Source organism: Seriola lalandi, unplaced genomic scaffold (assembly GCF_002814215.2).
Source record: "Seriola lalandi dorsalis isolate HSWRI2012SDOR001 ecotype SW California unplaced genomic scaffold, Sedor1 jcf7180002054470, whole genome shotgun sequence".
NCBI lineage: Eukaryota > Metazoa > Chordata > Actinopteri > Carangiformes > Carangidae > Seriola > Seriola lalandi.
The window spans coordinates 3,095,080-3,115,004 of record NW_019525023.1 but is presented as its reverse complement, the minus strand read 5'-3'; the positions used below and the strand labels follow the sequence as shown (position 1 = coordinate 3,115,004).

Genomic DNA, 19,925 nt, shown 5'->3' with positions numbered 1-19,925 from the left:
TTTTCTGTGGTATAAGAGCATATTTGGTGAAGTTCTCATACAGGCTCTCTCTTGCTTTCTTTCTCACACACACACTCACCCACACTCTGAAATGTTGGGAGGTCCCTCAGTGCTGTGGGCTTCATCATCATCATCATCACCACCACCACCAGTCGTCTTCATGCCCACTGGGAGTTTGCAACTGGGCTCGGGCCGTGTCTGTCCACAGGCCTCTGAGCTGGGCCCCGGCTCTGGCTCTGGCTCTGGCCCTGGCCCTGAACTGCTGGTCTGGGGGATGGTGTACACCTTGGAGGAGTCAGCGGACATACAGTATCTGGCCCCGCGGGCCAGGGGACTGCCAGAGTGGTGTGAGCCACTGATCAGACAGCAAAAAATGAAAGCAAAATATAACTCAAAAGTGACCACAGAATGAATGAATTTAAAGGAAACAAAAAATATAAAAAGCACAACCAAGCATCAACAATGAAGAATGAGAAAGGCTAGTAATGATACAGCTGCGTCAGATGTTGAGAAATGATGATGATTTTAAACTCCAAATTATTTTTTTTTGAAGCTTAACGCTGCTGTTGTCTTAGACAGGATGACATAATTTACTCCACACACAGTGAATTCCAGCTAGTTCACCTCTGGCCTACATTGAAGATGACTCACATCCAGTCTCTCATGTGACTATTCCTGCTGAACTTTGTCCTTTCACTGTTTAGTTAAATATCAACTGACAAACTGGATTAAAGGGTCAGTGCATTCAAATCATAAAAACACTTTGATTTTTAACTTACTCCCAGTGGTATCTATCCAAATTCTTAACATTCAGTGATATTTCACTTTCTACTATTATTGTTTCTAGTTATATTTATAGATGGCATACCACAAAATCCATTTTCCATGTCCTTCAATTACATCACAAATCTTTGGCTTAAGGCATCCTTAAGAGAAGCAAATCTTTTCTTGTTTCCTATTCATCTCATCACTAACATGAGAGAGGACAGTTTGTCCTTTAAGCCACCTGCCCAGTGTGGTTTTATCTGTTAGCTGCCCAACTGGACCGAGATTCAAATAAACTGCACAGGTTCATAAAGATGCCACTTTTTTCTTCTTGTTGTTTGCTGGAAAACTTTCAGCAAACACAAAACATTCTCTGAAAATACCCTGAGACATCAGAGTTGGCTTGAGCTCGGAGGCTACTCCGTTTCCATATTCATGACCATCTGGGCCACACCCTGTAAAATGTGCTCCTGCTGCTTCACTGTTTGTTCAGATGACACCATGGTGTCAAAGACCATTACATAGAAGGTGGGAAGCATCGGAGCAGTCAAGGTGAAGGCATGGGCTCTTTCCTCATTTCTGAATGATATTCTGGACCGAACAGATCTGACGGCTCCCAAACAGGTCAATGATCTGAACAGATTGTGGTAACATAATCCCGTGTGGCATAAACAAATAGATACCCATTCTATTTCATAGAGACGGACTGTGATTGGCTTCAGGGGCAACCCTCTCTGACACCCTTCCTCCTTCCCATATGGGCTCCAGTCTGGTTAGAAGGACTTAGACGACGGTGTGATGAAACCCCCCCTGTGTTGCTCCAGCCCGACAGCAGCCCCACCCACCGGCTTCAGCACAGCTGGATGATTCAGGTTGTGGGTCAGGAGTGAGGAAGCACGGCTGGGTGAAAAGGTCAGCTAACAGCCAGAAACCATCCTTTTGTGCACGTGTTTGTCTCTGTGTGTGTTTTAAAAGAACAGATAATGGGCTGAATCGTGTGGCCGTGGTGGTGGATGTGTGCGAATGTACATTCTCATGTTTGAACACATTGGATTGTGCTCCGAGCCATATACCATGAAAAGGGTGTGATTTTTAATCAGCGGGCAAATCAATGACCCCACACGCTTGAATTAAGCCACAAAAGAATGAAGTAGTTGCCCACAGAGAATATAAAAAACATCAGAGTTACCACTGACCTTAGCAGCACTATACAGATGGGTGAAAATCAAAGGAACAACCACATTGTTCCCATCTCCTAGTAACATGCTGGGTCTCTGTAGCTTCAATGCATCTTTGCATAGAGTCTTTGAAACTCTACTGGAGGGATGAATGCCATTCCTCTAGGCCTAAGTTTGGGGAGTGTTTTCTTACATGTCCTGAAGATGTTTCATTTGGCTGAATCTGGTGACAGCAAAGGTCATAGCAAATGATTTTATGTCTCCTTGGCCGTGTATGTAAGCACTTACAGTCTCCAGTTATTTATTCAGGTTTTTCCTTAAGTTTGACCCAAATACAAAGATGTTTGTTGCTAAGACAAAACATTAACACATTTAACCTGTCAAAAAATAAAAAAAATCAATTAAAGACACAAGTTGTCTCTGCACTATACCTTGAATGGGATGAGATCTCGCTCAGGTCTCCAATGCTGCCATCTGTCACGTGACTAGACATAATGGCAGACGCGTAGCCCTGTGGTAAGTACAGTTTCCCATGATCCTCTTCTGATGCCCCGTCCTCATGGTGCTCCGACACCCAGGGGTGTCCCTGCTCCCCCATCCTGCTCTGCAGCAACACCCGGGCCCCAGGGGCCACGCAGGGATTAGTGTCAATGCCGCTGTCTGTGGATGCCCCTTTGATGTAAGTGAGGCCCAGCATCTCTGGGTCCATCAAGTCTCCAGAGCCAAAGTGCTTATCATCGCTGTTGCTGGAGGCGTTGCTTGAGAGAGTGTTGCTACTTGAGTGGCTTGAGTTTTTATCACCCGTCTGGTACAGAGACAGAGAGCGAGAGAGCAAGCGGGGTGAAGGAGAAAGAAATACAGTAAGTCAGACAAGGTCAAACAGCAGCTGCAAATAATTCTTACGGTTGGTGCACCAGACAGGAGAGGTTTACCCATCTGGCTACATGACATGGTCATTTGTCCCTGACTGAGGCGACTGCTTGTTTTCTTGATGCCCATGATATTGTCAGGCTAGTTTTCAGTATTAGGAAGAAATACAAAAAGAATATGCTAAATGTCACATACCTTGTTTGTAACCTCTTAAATTCTGGTATTTATATGAGAAATCCACATGTTCTCAATCATTTTAGAGGCGTAGAATATTTTCATCATTTACTTTATGATCAGAAAACCAAAGTTATTCATCATCTAGCTAAGTCCGGACAGGTAACAGGAGGCTATCTTCATTTTTGATGATGATGCTAATAGTTTAGCCTTCTGCTAACCGTAGCCAAAGGCTCACAGCTGCGGCTGTGTTGCTTGTGTTGCATGCGTGTATGAAATGCATGCATATGCCTGTGAGGGGAGAGCTGCAGGAGGGTGGCTGCGTTTTCAAATTCTGGTGTGTTTTTTCTTTTCTAGATCTCTGCCTACCCCAACTTTAACTTCTGTCTATCCACAATGTAGATCAGCAGTCTCACAAATCAAGTGACCCAACAAACAGCCTCTAGTGAATGGGGTTAACAGAAATGCTTAATTAGAGAATATAAATTCTGACCTCAGGATTGTGACCCGTCATATTTTCTTCATTATGCTATGCTAAATACTGCTAAATCATGGAAGCAGCGTAAATCACATCACATCAAAAACAGCTACTCTGATTTGGAAAACAAGCTCTGTGCATTAGGGACATTAAGTGCTAAGAGAAGGGTTTAAATTTTTATCCACTGGTCTGGGTTAAAGCAGTACTGACTGAAAAAACTGAAAGAAGTTGTTAGCTTTATGTGTCAGCCTCCAGCATCAAAGGAGAAAGCAAAGACAGATGGTGTATGGGCCAAAAAAAAAAGATAAATGAGATAGTGGGGAATATTGAGAACGGGGAAAATGAAAGGCTGAAAAACTTAATATATTCAACCTTCTAGGAAAATGTGTCCTAGAAAAGTGTTAGACAACCGCAAATGGTGATGAGATGCGACGCCCGTTAGCAAGCTGATGAAGGGGAAGTGATAAGTGCAAAGATCGGCTAGAGGGGACGACATGAGGTTGAACACCCCAATTGAGCCGCTGATTGCTTCAGAGCCCATAAACAAGGGCAATCTGACCTCACCCCGATTCAAATGAGGATGTGCGGTAAAGCAGGTCTGACAGTGCAGAGTTAAGCAGTGCAAAACATACTCCAAACACAGCACACACACTGTAGAGGCTGCATTAAACTTTCAAACATTCTGCCCTTTCAAAGCAAGCTGACAATGGATTTGAAAAAAAGTTCCATTAAATGTTCTGTGGGCAGCTTCTGTCAAACTGAAACGAAAGTAGGTCAGACATTTACCCTGGACAGCTTGTTGGGTGAGTCTTTCCCTCCTTCTCTTTGCTTCAGAGGGTTCAGGATCTTGGTGGAGGGGATGTGCCATTTGGCCTCTGTGCACCAAGAAGAAGTAGCAGGTATGAACAGACAGCATAAATCAAGTGCAAATGATGAAAGCCCTGGGTCACACACCTTTTAAAACATACATTTCCAGACATTATATGTACCTGAATCATGACATGCTTATATCAAAAGAAAACAGACTCACCTGCAGACCTGGTCCTCTCAAGAGTGGGCTCTCTCTCCCTGTGGATCTCCCCATCTCCCCCCTGGATGTCCCCTGCGCGCTCATGGAGGATAGGGGAGGGACACCTGCCGAAACAAAGAGGAGGAGGAGAATAGGCTGTAAATTGTGTTCTGTCTATAGAGTGAGCTCTGTATTCTAGTCAGAGAAGGGCTTCAACAGATTTACCACAGACGTACAGCAATTAGCTCAAGATCATTTAAGGTCGAATCACTTGAGCTTATAATAGAATAAAGAAGCTGCCAGACAACGCTGACAAGAGACCTCCTTTCATTCGACTTGGCATGCCGGGCGCTCTCTTGCTCTTGACAAAAGGGAAGGAGCTGCAAATTTTTCAATGTGGGTCTTAATTAAACCTTAAAGAGCTAATAAGGGTTACAGCAGATGAACAGAGGCCACAAAGACTCTAACTGGAGATCAATGGGCGAGGCATCATGTGTGTTGTTCTGCATCGTGGCAGCTCTGACAGGGCACAGTGAGAGTTCAGCGCACTTTTGAGGCCTCTGACAGAAAGGCAGCAGTGTGCAGCTAAGCCTCTTGTCATGGTCTGTAACCACTTACAGACAGACATTGGTCTCTGATGGATTCTGCTCATGTACACGATTCAGTCTGACAGATGTTACGCCTGTGCAGTCTGAAGCCGTGCTGCCCTGCAAGCTATTATATGACTGAAAGCAGGAAAAACAGCAGAGTATTGCAAAGAGATCTATACTGCTAAGTGCTGTAAAGGGGACAAAACACGTGAACTGTAACATTTTGGTGGCAAAAAGAAAATGTGGTGGCTACAATCATGTTGGCAGAAGCTACATGATCTCTCTCTGCTCAGGTCTCTTCCTCCTTCTCTCTCCAGAATTTCAATTTTTGTGATTATTTTTAATAAAAATTCTTGTCAGTGTCTTTCTTCAAAATTACAGTGTAGTTTGCTAAAGTGGCACTTCAGTCGCAGTAGGAAATACCGGGGAACAAGACAGAATTCTTTATAATCACTACCTATTACACTCAAGTGCTCATCCTTTTTAAATCTCCAGAACAGAGGGAGGAAGATGTGCTCAAACTTACGACAGTGAAAAATACATCACTTGGCTTGGATTTATAATGGCTATAAAACTGTATGGTTCAATTTACAAAGTGCTCATTTTTGTTTGAGGTGACCTTCGTGTTCTTCTGCATGAAATCATGAAACCAAGGCATTAGGATGATTGAATGTAAACTAGAATAACACATGTTAAATAAGAAAAAAATCCTACTTGAAACTCATCATCCTCCATTATCTTCTCTCTTTTAAGGTCTGGATGTGGTATTAGACCAGCACAAGTGTAATTTTATTGTTTCGTTGGATCAATCCCTGCAACATATTGTAACGACTGGCCAAAAGTACGTTGATTTGCTCATTTGATGTGGAAAAATTGCGGTCATTTTGAAAAACTGCAAGTTCTCAGAAATATTGCTGGGACTGATTGTAGCTGCTTTCATTGCCGCAAAACCACATAATGCTGGATGGACTACTTAGAGGCTAATCAAAAAAAAGTAACACTGCTGTGGTCCCGTACCCATCGTATCCAGGCTGCTGGGACCAGGTGCCGCTGCCGCAGGGTCCTGGATCACTGGAGGAGGACTGGTTACTGGGGGAGCTGCGGTAGTGCTGGTCTCCCTTGTTACATGAGGTGACCTGGGGGTTCTCAATATCCTGCATTGTCCTGCAGAAACAGAGGGGTAAAAGATATACAACCGTCAAACACACTGCCATAGATGGTCGAAACATGGGCTGCATATGAAATATATCTTTATCTAACTATTTGTATGGATTATTATTTTAAACAATTTATACATATTGCATAAATTACATTTTTTGGCTCTCTAGAAGCAGAAACTTCACATCTAACTTAAAAAAAACGTCTTCCCTTCACTGTCCAGCAATAATGACTATATTATTAGGTGTCACTCCAGAGAATAGTCCCTTGCGTGTGAGCACCGTGGAAAATGTAAGAACTGTGAGTGAGGGAGAAGCTGTCTTGTTCTCCAAAGACAAACAGAAAAGAGATTAGTTATGGTAATAAGCCTCAGTGACTAATCCAGATGGCGGAGCCCCTAGAGGATGTAGAGTAAAGGCAGAAGAAGCTTCTGGATATAATGAGGATGCTTGAGATCTCTGCTACGAAACACAAACTTGACTGTGCTCCGAGCTCTCGACTCACACATGATCTGTTAAGAAGTTTAGTCATTTACCTCCTTTGACTTTTATCTCAGCTCAGCCTATAAGAAGTGTATTTCACCATTCTCCAATAAGCCCTGACCCGTCTTAATATCTTGAGACGGAAGGTTTCTTTGCTTACTTACGCTTGGCCAGAAAAAACTTGCGGACTACGGTCTGGAGTGAAAAATAAACACTGGATTCGAGTTATGTCTACTGCCTAGAGGCCTCCCTTCTAACACCAAATACACCAAAGTAGGCTAGATGACCAGATGGAAATATGACAGCAATAACAGAGGCAGAATGGCTTTCACATTAAGTCTTCACTCTCTTGTTTAACAAGGACTGGGCCTTTATTAACTTGATTCCTCACATGCAGCCAAAACTGGGAATGTGCAGATCAATCTAACCCAAATAATCCAGTAGAACATTATAATTCCAAAATCACAATATCAACGTCCATTCGGCAGCCAACAGAGTCTTTGCATCAGCCCTTTCTGCTTTGTCATCAGGTTTCCTTTGTTTAGACCTCCATGGGAAACTCACTAAACTGTCAGTAACTCAATCGCAGCACACATCATCGAACGCTTTGGCCAGATCGCTACATTTCCTCCTTGTCTAAAGTGTTAGTCTCCACTGACGGGTCCAGGCACTTTAATGTGAAACAGCAGCAGCTGCTCTTTGTTCTCCTTCTCTTCCTCCCTTGACATAATGTAAAGTTCTGGTGGGTGTGGGGGCACTGACTGTAATTTTTCTCTCTGCGCTGAAATAACATTTGAGGCAGCAGAGATTAGCGGTCAGTCTCAGTTGGCTGGGTAGTAGGTGTCATATTTTACGGTGCCAAATCTGGATTTTGCTATATCAGGATGTGATGATGCTTTATCTGATAAAGATTAACATGTGTCCTATAGACCAGTGGATGCCAGCCTTTTTTTTCTGTCAGATGTCCTCGTACAGTCCTGACAGATGAACCACCTGTCATGTCCATTTGGCTTTAAACTAGATGTTATTCAACACTACCACACTACTATTATTTCTTTTAAAATGAAATTGTAAACCTTTAATTAGTTGAGCTACCTTGGCAACCGCTGAAATGCATGCTGGTTATTTACGTTCTCTTCTGCATGTTCACACGACATGAAAAACACATAAAAAAATAAACAACTGCTGCATGTATAAGCTACATGCTAAAGAAATTTTTCGTCAATGAAGCTTCATGTGGATTTATTTTTCAGGTAATATGTGACTTTATAATATCCCCCCTCCTGTGTCTCTCCCTCCCTCCTGGCCTCTTCAGTCTATGACTCCTTCTCCCCTCTCCTCTACTCCCTCTCCCTCTGGGGTGCTACATATCGTGGTCCGCGAAGAGCACTCTCTTTGTTTCTGTAGTAATTGGATGAGATGAGCTGAGCCGTGTCAGTGTCCCCATCCCCTCCTCCTCGACAGGGTGCAGGAAGCGGGAGGGAGCGGGGAGCAGGAGGAAAAGGGAGAAAGAAAAGGAGCGAAGGAAAATGGAGAGCTCCCACTGCCAGGAACTCTGATTAGGCAGAGGAGGCGGCCATTATCCCAGTATAGTCAGTACAGGCAACACCAGGGGGGGTCGGTGTGACACACTGGAAAGGTTATCATGACTGTAGGGGTTTCATTAGAACGAACAAATCACTGCTTTACATGGCTCAATGGAGATGTCCAAAAGAGACACAGCCTTGGACAGGAACAAAGTCTGAGTGTGGCCTTATTATCTAAAGGGAGATGAAAGCGAAGCCGTGAATTCATTGGACTAAAATGATCCATTTATATGTATGCAAATAAGTGAACAAAATAACAGCCTCTCAGTGTTACTGTGGCTCGTTTCTCAATGAGAAAGGCTGAGAGTTCAAAGATTTTATCTTAAAAGGGTTGGCTCTTTTGAGCGTTATGATGTTTGATCGCAAGCTTTGCTCTGTCTGGCTGTCTGGAAAACCTTGAGAAGAAAGCTTGACTTCCAAAAATGTATCAAAAGAATAAATTTGTTCATTAATTTTGGTCAATGTTTGCATTCACTTACTTTTCTACACCACTGTAAATAATGTTGCTAATACAAAAGGTCAACATTTTTGTTGCTTACTACTTTACTATTAATCTTATTGTACGTACTATATGTGGTAGAAGCCTCCTGCTGAACACATTACTCTCCTTGCCCTAGAAGTGATATGTTTATATATAGGCAGATAATGAAGATTTTGCTTTAAGCTATTGCAGTATTTCATTATTGTGCGTCAATCTTTCATAATGTAAAGTCATAGTCTTTTATAGTCTGGCAATATCTTTTCTGATGCAACCTTGCTGTCATCACATCGCTCTAAATGAAGCATCACTTTTACCGTTGTATTAAACCTGTCTGGAGAGGAGTGGGAGTTAACAATGGCAGATTTAACAAAAATAATTTTCTGTGGCTCTTTTAATTCATATGTACAACTCTAAGCAGGGAGAGGAAAAGATGTTTACCTGCACCCATCTGGCAGCTTCCTATCAAAGGAGGTGCTTCGCGGGATAGCTGCCTGGTGCTGCTGGAGGATCTGCTGGCACTGCAGGCGATCGGGGCCCTGAGTGGGCGAGCCTCTGGACAGAGGTGGACCAGCAGCTGTGGGCACCCGATGCCAGGTGGTGTTTCTTCTGAAGGGCGTCTTGTACTCGCAAGGTGTACCCTCGCTGTCGACTTTGTACTCCACCATGGGTATGCGGTAGAGCTCGGAGCAGCCCCTGAGAGGGAGGGAGGGAGGGAGGGAGGATGGGAAAGGAAACAAAGGGTAAAGGTCAGCAATGAGGGATGAAGGTGCTGCAGTAACATGCTAGTTGAATGACAGGTATCCTTATGATAATAGCATGTAAAATCTCAGTTTACCTCGTACCACTAATTACAATGAGGAACACAGAATTTTAATCTTGGACCAAAGCATTTCGATCTAACGTGGTCCATCAGTTTACAATTTCACATTATTCCACAGTTATTACTTCAGCAGTGTATATATCTACAGTTAATTTAAGAATTACAATTCATTATTGATGATGTAATGAATCATAAGAATAAGAAGAATTGTAGTCATAATTATTGCATGAATCCACATTACATTGTTATGATGATTATTGGTAATAGAATTCCATTACGCTTTTACATTACATTACATTACATTACGATGGTTTCAGTCCATTAAACTGACAATCCACCCAAATTTTACTACTGCATTACCAGGCTGGCACTTTATACTGTACGACACCTCTGACCCTCATCTCCTCAGTAAAAGTTGGGGGGAGGGGATCCTTTCTGTCACCATGACTACACCAAAACCCACTAACGCTGTCAGAAATATTAAGCCAGAGGCAGACATCTAAATATAGTTTCCATGTGCAGGCACACATATGCCCGCATGGACAACAATAAACACATGCACACAAACAGTTGAATATGCACACTGAGGGCTTACAGGCACATCATCATCATCGTCAGAGATACTCAGAAAACAGCAGAAAAGACTTTGCCTATTTTAATAGAGTCGAAAATCTCAGCTTGCCACTTAATCAGACACGGATCTCCTCTGAATATCTCTACACAGGAGACTTTTCCTCCGTCCATCTCATTCCCATTACTGCTAACAACACTGAAGAACTCTGGGATGGACAAGGCCTGTGATGCCATTTCATGCAACATTAATCTTTGAGGCTGGGCAGAGGCTTGGTGTGTATATTTGGAAGGACGGGGGTGGGGGGTGGGGGGTGTTACAGGGTGGTGGGTCAGGGTTAAACAGCCCGGGCACTCTGTTAGCTCTCCAAAAGCATCTCAAGCATGACCCTAATGATTACACTGCCCTCCCCCTCCAAAGTCGATTTTCTGGGATCCACTGGGGGGTGGAAAGCTGTGTATACTTTGTTGTGGTCATACATGTACACACAGTGGGGCTTGGGGAGGGTGCGCTGCCTGATTGCAAAGGGCTGCGGTGGAGGGGGCGAGTAATCCCTCTCAGAGAGACCCTTTCATCAAACTGGGCCATGGGTGGATGGGCTGTTTACAGCCAGTTTCCCACCGGAGCTGTGGGTGTTACAAGATCTAACTAGAAGATCATCCTTCACTTGTCACATGATTCTCACATCTGGTCAGTGTCAACGCCAAGCTGGCCTCATCCATGATGAAGGGCTGTCAATGGCATGCTCTACATCCTCCACATCTCACAGTTTACATTATTCATTGACTGTATGTAGGGAGCATGCATCGCTGGTTTGATATATGGGACAGTGAGAGTAATGAGTGGCATTACAGCCACTTTCATAAATGGTTAAGGAATTCATTTTGTTGGGTATTGTATATGTATGAGGAGCTGAGACATGCGATTTGACAGGTAAAATAATCATCACATCACTCTCATTGTTCCCTCTGTGGTCTTTCAATCACTTTTTGTTCACGTCAGAAGAAAAAGATGCTAACAAGAGTGTTAAATCCTCGACTGTTGGTCAATTGTTTTTCTAACAAGGCTGCTAACCCACTCATTACCTTGATTAACTGTGTGTGTGTGTGTGTGTGTGTGTGTGTGTGTGTGTGTGTGTGTGTGTGTGTGTGTGTGGTCATGCCAGGTTGCCACACATCATTACTCCCTGAATAGGCTAACCTTAGCTAACAGCTTGTCAACAGGAAAGGTCTCAGCCGTTGGCTCTTGCTGTGCTTTTTGCACCAGAACGACCAAGAAGTGACAAAATAAATTTCTCGTATGATCCTAATATTCTCCCCCAGCGCCCCACGAGCTCTGCTGGAGGTGGAAATACCCATCGTGTTTGCCCTGATGCATGTGGAATGTGATTCTTGTTTGTAATGTATAGGGGGACTCAGACTCTGTGTGTGTAAATCATGGGGAAACAGCAGGAAACCAGTGTTTGGTCAACCTGAGCTGGAGGCTGGTGGTGGACAAGAGGCTGTTAGACACAGCCAGCCAGCCATAAGGAGACGAGGAAGCCAGTGACTGGTGAGAAAAAATACAGTCTGCTTCCTCTTGATTCCACCATGAACTGCTGCTGCACTCTTCCAGCTTAATGTGGGGGGCTATTAATTATACCACAATGTCCTACATACGCTGGTAGAGAAAAAGAACATCTACAACTTAAAACTAACATCCAGTCAACTAAAAATACAGCTATGTTTGGCTTATTATTAGAGGAATCATTTGACAACACAACTGCCGCAACTTGGTGTAACATAAGTAAAATAACATCATTGCTCATTTCCAGAAAAATAGAGCTGAGCTCAGTTCGTGGCCTGTCGGAGGTGAACAATCAGATCCTTCAGCCATTGGCTCTTAATGAATTACAATAGATTAGTGTGACAACAGGACCTTAGACCTCAGTCAGAGAGCTGTCACTCTAATGACATGGCCAGTGACTGAGGGACATGCTAATCCATTCCCACAGTCAGAGTCCATGTCACAGCAAAGAGCCACAGAGGTTGTGACCTCCACCAGCCTTTTGCAGACCATTGTCAAGAGGTTCATTAAATAAGGTGGGCTCAAATGTGTATAAGAAAAGAAGAGAGAGTAACATTTCTTTGTAAAACTGATCCCAAGGAAAAGAACGGCTCCTGTGAAGACTGTGAGGGGATTAAGCCGAGCAATTTGCGATGCAGGTTCTCTGCGTTTTGGTTCAGCGGTGCTCTCTTTCACAGGGTGTCGGCATTGGAAGTGAGAAATCCGGCTTAACTTCAGTCCAGATGAGAATCCATGATGACAAGTCTGATGACACTTCAAAGGAAAGGTCACAAGTGGCCTTCTGAATGTCACAGGCAATACTCATTATCAGCAGGGATCTGGTGTAGGCTGAACCCACTTAAATTCAGGTTACCCACCATCTCAAACATAAATCTTTGTGATCGTGACCTAAAATGTACAATATGTTATAATAAAAAGCACAAAAGAACGACACTCTAATACAGTTGCTTGATGTTTGTGTGTCTTGTACTAATCATCCATTTTAGTCCATATTGCACTGATCATTTTGTTTACTCTTCCATCTCTGATGACCATATACCAAAACATACAATCACTGCCATGTTCTGTACATTGCATTCCTGTTTCAAAGAGATAATCTTTTTCATCTTTTTCTCATTAGTTTGATCCAAGGCTAACATGTTGAACTTGTTTAAAGCTTTTCAGAGTGATGATGGAAAAGCCTCTGGTATTGCACTGGGCTAAAACCACATCCTGCCTCCAGTGTAAATAAATACAGTACTAGGTATGGCTAATATTAGAGCCATATCTCCTCTGGCTTCAGACTGAGCAGGGTAAAACCGTTTAAGGCATAAACAGCTTGGGAAGGTTTGCCACAAAACAGAGCTGCAAACACAGTGGTCTAAATGGTCCTTTTTCTCAAGAGAATTTCATTCAATATAATCTTAGCAGCCAGATGACCCACCAGCCCTTAGTGAATCTGGAGGAATCACAGATTTAATAAAACTGAATAATTCTGTGACTTTTTAAAAACAGTGAAGGAGAAACACAGTCTGTCTAGCCTCTGCATTTGCCTATGAAAACATTTTTGCTTGTCAAAGTAGCAGTGTGGAGCCAGGGTACATTGTCTGGAGGTCATGAGACTCTTGTCCATTGTTGTTAGACTAACCCCCATCTCTCTGGCCACAGGGGACTGACTGGGGCCTTCGGGCCCCTGCTGAATTCCTTTCCTTTGAGATAATAGCGGAGAAACTGGAGCACTTATTGTTGACTGCAACACTTTAGCAACTCAAAGACGCAGCAGCGAAAGGAGTTGAGGGCCCTCGAGATTCTTCACCTGACCTCTCACCTCTTGATTTGTTGGGAGCCTTGGGAGAAAATTCACAGGACCTGAGATAGAGCCTTTTGGTTCTCATGGGACCACGATGAGAAACTGTGTTTCAGTAAGATAGAGAAATCTCCCACTATAGCTCAGCAGCACTGACCATAACGGTGCTCTACTGTAATACCTACTAATCTGCCATATGCATCTGTTAGCAAACACCATATATGGGTCAAGCTCAGTCCATTATGCATCATGCCACCCATTAAGGACACACGCCATGCTATGATGCATACGTTTGAGTGCACAACTATGAAGTATGCATATTTTCAAAACCATCTTTAACAGGCTTCAGCGGTGTCATTTACACCGACCCAGATGTCTTCCACTGGCACAGAGACCATGCCAAAAGATTAATTTATTCATTTACCAAACGATCCACCCTGTAGCCACATCTCCGGGGAGCGGGGTACACGTTTGTCGACACAGAACCAGTTTTGGAAGATGTTTGTTTTGTCTACTTTCTCCTTCCCTGCACTGCGATTATGATTGTATCATCATGTATCATCACAGATCATGGTAAGAGGATTAGACGTCGCTTCTGCCAGAGTGGCTGCTGTGTTGGATTCACAGACGGGGCATGTTAGCCCACCATCTGGGGGAGTAAATATGTTACTCCTCTGTTGCCAAACCAGAGCACAAAGTTGAAACACAGTTAAACATGTGACTACGATCCAGTCTTTGACACACATATACACACAGCTGTTTTAGATCGTATTCATTCAGAATATTTAGCAAGGCTGCCATTTATATCATTTTCCAAACGTATATATTAGTCTTAATCTTCTGTAAACAGATTTAATCTAAAATTCTCTCACCCGCCAGCGATTTATCAAAATACACTTTTGTTTACCTGTTTAGAAATGCACAGGGATAACAAATACACAAACAGACTAAATGTACAATGCAGTTTATTAATTGTCGTCATCCACAGTTTTTTAATTTTAGCGATTAGTTGACAACATTAGCATTATCAGTAACATCGCAAACAGAAAATGGGATTAGGTGAAGGTATTCACACTGTAAAGTCATTCTGCTGTGGTTATCTGTGACAAAGTGGAAACAGCTTTTGCTGCTACACAAATCTGTCAGCCCGAAGCACAAGCAAAACAAAGATGTTGAGAATGTGAGTGTGAAAGAGTGGACGGATTATTATTTCACAGGGCTGTCTGTCGCTCACAGACAAAACAAGCAGATGTGCCTTCAGAACAAGCATTTTACACAGACCTTCATCGCTTCCCATCACAAACGATTGTTTGAAATATGCCTCTCTCCCTTTTTATTACAGGGATGACAGAGTCTCCCCATGGGTGTGTGTCCCTAAAATGCCAAACACTCCCATCCTAATTGCTGAATAGAAGATTGAATGAGGTTAGAAAAAAGCAATCTACAAATGTGAGCTGTCAGACAATGGCAGCGAAAGTTGAGCCATTAATCAAAATGCTCCTCTCATTATCATTAGTGAGAAACGCTGACTGTCCGTGTCTGTGTGACTCTACAGCCCTGCTGGAGATTTCTCTCGCAGCAAATCCACATCAATACGAAGAGAGTCTCCTCTCCTGAGAAATCAGCAGAGAACAACATCAAACCTGGTGCAACAAAAACAGTATGTAAGCATTTCTTTATGCTAATCATCTCGAATATGAGAGCAAATGTCAAGCTAATTTAGCCCAGCTGCATGGAAAAATGAAAAAAATAAACTACTCTTCTGTTACGACTTCATACATTTTTGAGGAGCACCTGCTTCTCTGTCTCATTAACAAAACACAGCACAAGAGCCCTGATTCAACGACAATAGGAAGTCTGCAAGTTTTGTAAGAATCTTTAGTCTGTGATGTTGACATTCACGCAAACATAAGAACACAAAGACTAGTTACCTTCGGGGGGTGCCATCTTCATGAGGCTGGATTATGACCACTTTGACAGTGACGGACGTGCGCAGTAGGTCAATCATTTGCTCGTGGGTGAGAGTAGCGACGGCCACCTTGCAGATCTCCACCAGTCGGCTGCCCTGCCTCAGCCCTGCCTTCCAGGCGAAGCCGAAGGGCTCCACGTCGGCCACGATGCCCTCAAAGTTGACATGGAAACCGAGTTGGCCGAGGCCGTTCCGACGCAAAGTCATCTCTGACGTCTCACAACCTCTGGTGGCGATCTGGAACCAAAATAAAAATCTATTTGTTCAACGTCTACAATAAAGGTACATCAATTTTCTCTTGATTGCTCAGATCCAGACATTAAGTTAGTTAGAAAACAAAGTGCAGACTGTAGGCAATCACACGGAGAAAACAGAAAGTAAGCATGAGATGGACAGAGAAAGACTGGAAGCTGAGTGATCTTAATATCCCTTAATAAGAGCTTTCCCAGCTAATACAGTATATTAAAAAAAATAGCCTTCAACAGTGTACAGTTGGCATCTTTCCTTATAGATGTGTGTGGGTTGTACTACACAAGCAACACACATGCACACACAAGAAAAATGCTATTAGAGCATCTGAAGCAGAGTGAAACTCTTCTCCTAGGGCTGAAGTGCACGAGAATGTTTGTTTGACTAATTCAAAGAAGCCTTCAAAAGGGGAAGTTAATAAGAGGGTACATCACAGAGCTAACTGATTCAGCCCAAGAGACAGCTAAAAACACACATGCTCTGCACACACAAATACACACCTGTCTCTAAGGACACTAACTACAGTAGCTCTGTGGGTGCTGCATGAGGAATTAGAGAGTAATTGGCCCCTGATACATGGACTTGTCCAAAGAACTGAGTCTATTAGTCAGAGTTAATGAGTAGGAAAGACTTTGGAGCGCAACGTTTATACAGAAACACATAATCTGCATCAACTGGCAGCTGATGAAGACAGTTTGTTCCTATCCAGTGTAAAAAAAAAAGAAAAAGGAAAAGATCTCCTTCATCCTTTTGTCATAGCTCTGTAGACTGCAGCCAGACTTCACCCATGGATACTTTGTGGACTGTCCCTGCTTATCCAGTTGCGTGCTTGGATGAAACCTAAAGTACGTTCTTGTCCAACTGTGTACATGCATGCAAATTAGGTTGCTCCCTTTGCTCACTGGTAGCCTGGTATAATCCTCTGCTTTAATGTAATTCAGGTTCAGCTAAAGTTCAGGAGTCCCTCTTGGTTCAGCAGCGACATTTCAGTGAAATACAACCAACAGAGTAGAGATTAAAAAATAATGGTGCAACTGCAGCCTATCTACATTTACCTTGATGACATAATGTGACTGAGCTTCTATATAGGTTAGACTGCAGTGAGGTTACACAGTCTTCTCGTGACAGCCACTGGAAAAGAACCTCACCCTGCATCCAATGAGCTTTAATCACCCATCAGATTAGTCTTGGTTCAGTTGTGGGTGACTGCCTCTATTTGGCTCAGAGTGGCAGCTGGCTTCAGGGACATATTAACTCAGACTACGTCCTGTCAACACTCCACCAGATTCTCACACTGGCAGAAATCCTACCCCACTGTGTGAGAAGGGACCCGACACAACCATGATGGACCGTCACGCACCGACTCCTAATAAGACAGAGCCCTAAAACTTTATTAACTTAGGAAAGAACATATCCCTTAACTATTCAAATCACACTCTCAACCTCATGTTGCAATAAATATTAACCTAAAAAAAGAGAGATGAAACCAGAGGAGAACTTCAGTTCGATTATCCGTAAACTTAGCAATAACTCTGCATAAAACATCAAGGGTAAAATAAATTGGAAATGTGAAGTCCAAATTCTCTCTGGGGGCAAAGTCTGGAGGTAAATGGCCTGTGTATGAAGAAGACATGGGCTGGGTATTAGGGATCATGAATCAAACTGCCCTTTGTCAGAAATTCATTAGGCCTAAATAATGGCTTTCTAAATGCCTTCATCTGGGCCCTTTATTCAGTCCAAACACAAAATTAATGTGCCCAGGTTCTCCTCCGAACAGCCCAAAATCCATAATGGCCAAATCTAATAGGACACTCAATATCTCATCGGAGGGATTTGTGGTCTGTAAAGTTATTGTGATAGGGATGGTGGGTGTCCTACTGACCAGTGTTTCCACCACTGAGCCAAATCACGGTCTCTAACGACTCGTGACATGAAACTACAACAGTGTCAGATTCAAATCAGTTGTCACACAGTGTTGCTGGTGCTGATCCTCAGTGAGAGGTCTGAGTTAGAAGTAGCTTTGACACTGGTGAGACTGTCTGTACTAGTATGCGTCACAGACCTGACAAAACCTCGTTAACATCTAAATCTAGGACAGTGCCTTCTAATGTGATATACCACAATTTGGCTTAGGAGGGGGAAGAGCAGAGCAAGTCATTTGGGGCAGCAATTATCATAAAACTACTCAATTCATCAACTGAGAAAATTAATCAACAATCTTTTAATCATTCAAATCATTAATTAAACAAAATGCTAAAGATAAATGAGGTTTTGCTACTTTTCTCTCATATATCATTGTATATTGAATATACTTGGAGTATGTATGTGGGGATGTCACCTAGGGTTTTGTTTTTCTTACTACTTTCTGACATTTTCTGACTTGAAAATAAATAGATTTATCAACACCGATTAATCCATAATGAAAATAATAATTTGTTGCAAGAACTGCAATGAATTATTATTTTCATTATAGATTAACCGGCTGATAATTCTCTTGATTAATTGTTTTGTCTAGAAAAAAGTGTTGTCAATTATTACATTTGAGAAATTGGAGCCAGATAATTTTTTTGGCATTTTTGCTTTGAAAAATTACTGAAACCACAATCAATTATTATCGATTGCCAATAAATTTTCTGATGTTCAGCTGAACGATAAACTGACTAATTGTTTCTGCTGGACTGTGTAATTCTCAAGCAAACTGCATGTAGACTGCTCTAAAGCATTTAACATTATTACAGTTTTTCCTCCTGTGGCCTCTCCTGTCATTCAAATCTATAGCACATAGTGTCATTGGTTTTTGTTTGTAGCCCTGCTGATGCATACAGTAGATGAAGAAAATCACACACACACACGCACGCACGCGCGCACACACACACACACACACACACACACACACACACACACACACACACACACACACACACACACACACAAAATGGAGGAGACTGTCTATACTATGTTCAGGGCACAAAAAAACCTCCAGCCTTTATGTCACCCGAGCCAAGATGACTTGCCTCATAAAAGCCAAACACGCGGCCACCCTACTCTGCAACACCCTGGAGAGCAGGACGTTATCACAAAGCTTTTAGCTTTGCTCTAACACTAGGCTCCTCTGTGCGTTACAGTGGGCAATCTGTTCGCTGTGGTTCGCATTACATCACAGGTCCGGCAGCCTGTAAATCCAACCAATGAAACATGACTCGAGCCAACCTCTGAGACATGTAGGAAAACACAGACACCTTTGGGACAAAGTATGCATGGTCAGCTCATACCCAAATGTGCCTTCTGCGGCTACTCCGCTGCGTGTGTGAGTAACAGAAATAGGCACCAACTTATTACTTGTACTTACTCTGAGCTTCTCTTGTGAAATATTCCTCACAAATCCCGTGGGTAAGTGGACAGTAAATTTGAGGGGAGATTAGCATAGAGAATGAGGAAGTGATGTCCTTTGGCTAATCACAAATGCTAATATATCCCGCTCTGTCCTTTCTTATGATGAGTGGAGTAGACACTGAATGACATCCGTGTCTTTTTAAGATTAATTATGGTAAATACTTCTTCAGGATCTTGTGGTTTTGGAGGTGGTTGGAATATGCAGAACCTTCGTGCTCATCTGCACATTTATTTTGCCCATTCTTATTTTTATAAGCTTTTCTGAAAATAGTTCATTGCAGATTGTGATAGTAAAAAAAAACGTGTAATTATCTCTGCCTATCGTAATCCTCAGAAGAATGAAATTCCTGTTCAGGTTTTTAGCAGGAAATGGAGTGTTACTCCCATGTCATTGGCTGCACCAATGATTTGCTGGCTAGGGTTTGTTGGAAATTTCGAGAATGTTGATGAGGCTGCCAAAGAGGGACTATGAGGGATAAGTGGATGAGAGTGTGCAGGCAGGCAGACAGAAATAAGGTCATGCACAGCTCAGGTTTGGATTTTGGGATTCAACCTCAATATTATTTCAAGGAAACAAAGGGTTGCCTGATGGAAGTTCAGTAAACAAATGATGGAAACTAGAAAAGGAAAAGCTGCAGTAGCACAAGGAGTGGAAACAAGGCATCTGATGTCAGCATCCGGACAGAGGAACAAGGTGTTTTGACCTGTTTTCTTTCAATGTACCTAGAACCACCTGACCCTGAAAATCATACAATGTAGAGTGGTACAGATGGCAGAGGAAGACCTACAGCGGGGGGGGG

The 19,925-nt window shown here is 42.8% G+C and overlaps 1 protein-coding gene across 6 annotated transcripts in view; it reads right to left on the bottom strand.

The window, feature by feature from the left end:
* The window catches only part of sipa1l2a (signal-induced proliferation-associated 1like 2, genome duplicate a), an 80,501-nt gene that overhangs the window by 14,735 nt on the left and 45,841 nt on the right, over nt 1-19,925 (bottom strand). For 4 of the 6 annotated variants that reach the window (XM_087175472.1, XM_023411654.2, XM_087175471.1 and 1 more), the window contains exons 9-15: nt 15,446-15,720; nt 9,210-9,464; nt 6,082-6,228; nt 4,496-4,599; nt 4,252-4,340; nt 2,375-2,748; nt 80-355 (exon numbers count right to left, since the gene is read on the bottom strand). In XM_087175472.1, coding sequence (XP_087031598.1) covers nt 80-355; nt 2,375-2,748; nt 4,252-4,340; nt 4,496-4,599; nt 6,082-6,228; nt 9,210-9,464; nt 15,446-15,720 — 1,520 coding nt within the window. The remainder of the gene's footprint in view (nt 1-79; nt 356-2,374; nt 2,749-4,251; nt 4,341-4,495; nt 4,600-6,081; nt 6,229-9,209; nt 9,465-15,445; nt 15,721-19,925) is intronic. The other 2 variants (XM_087175474.1, XM_087175473.1) reach the window with 2 other exon arrangements.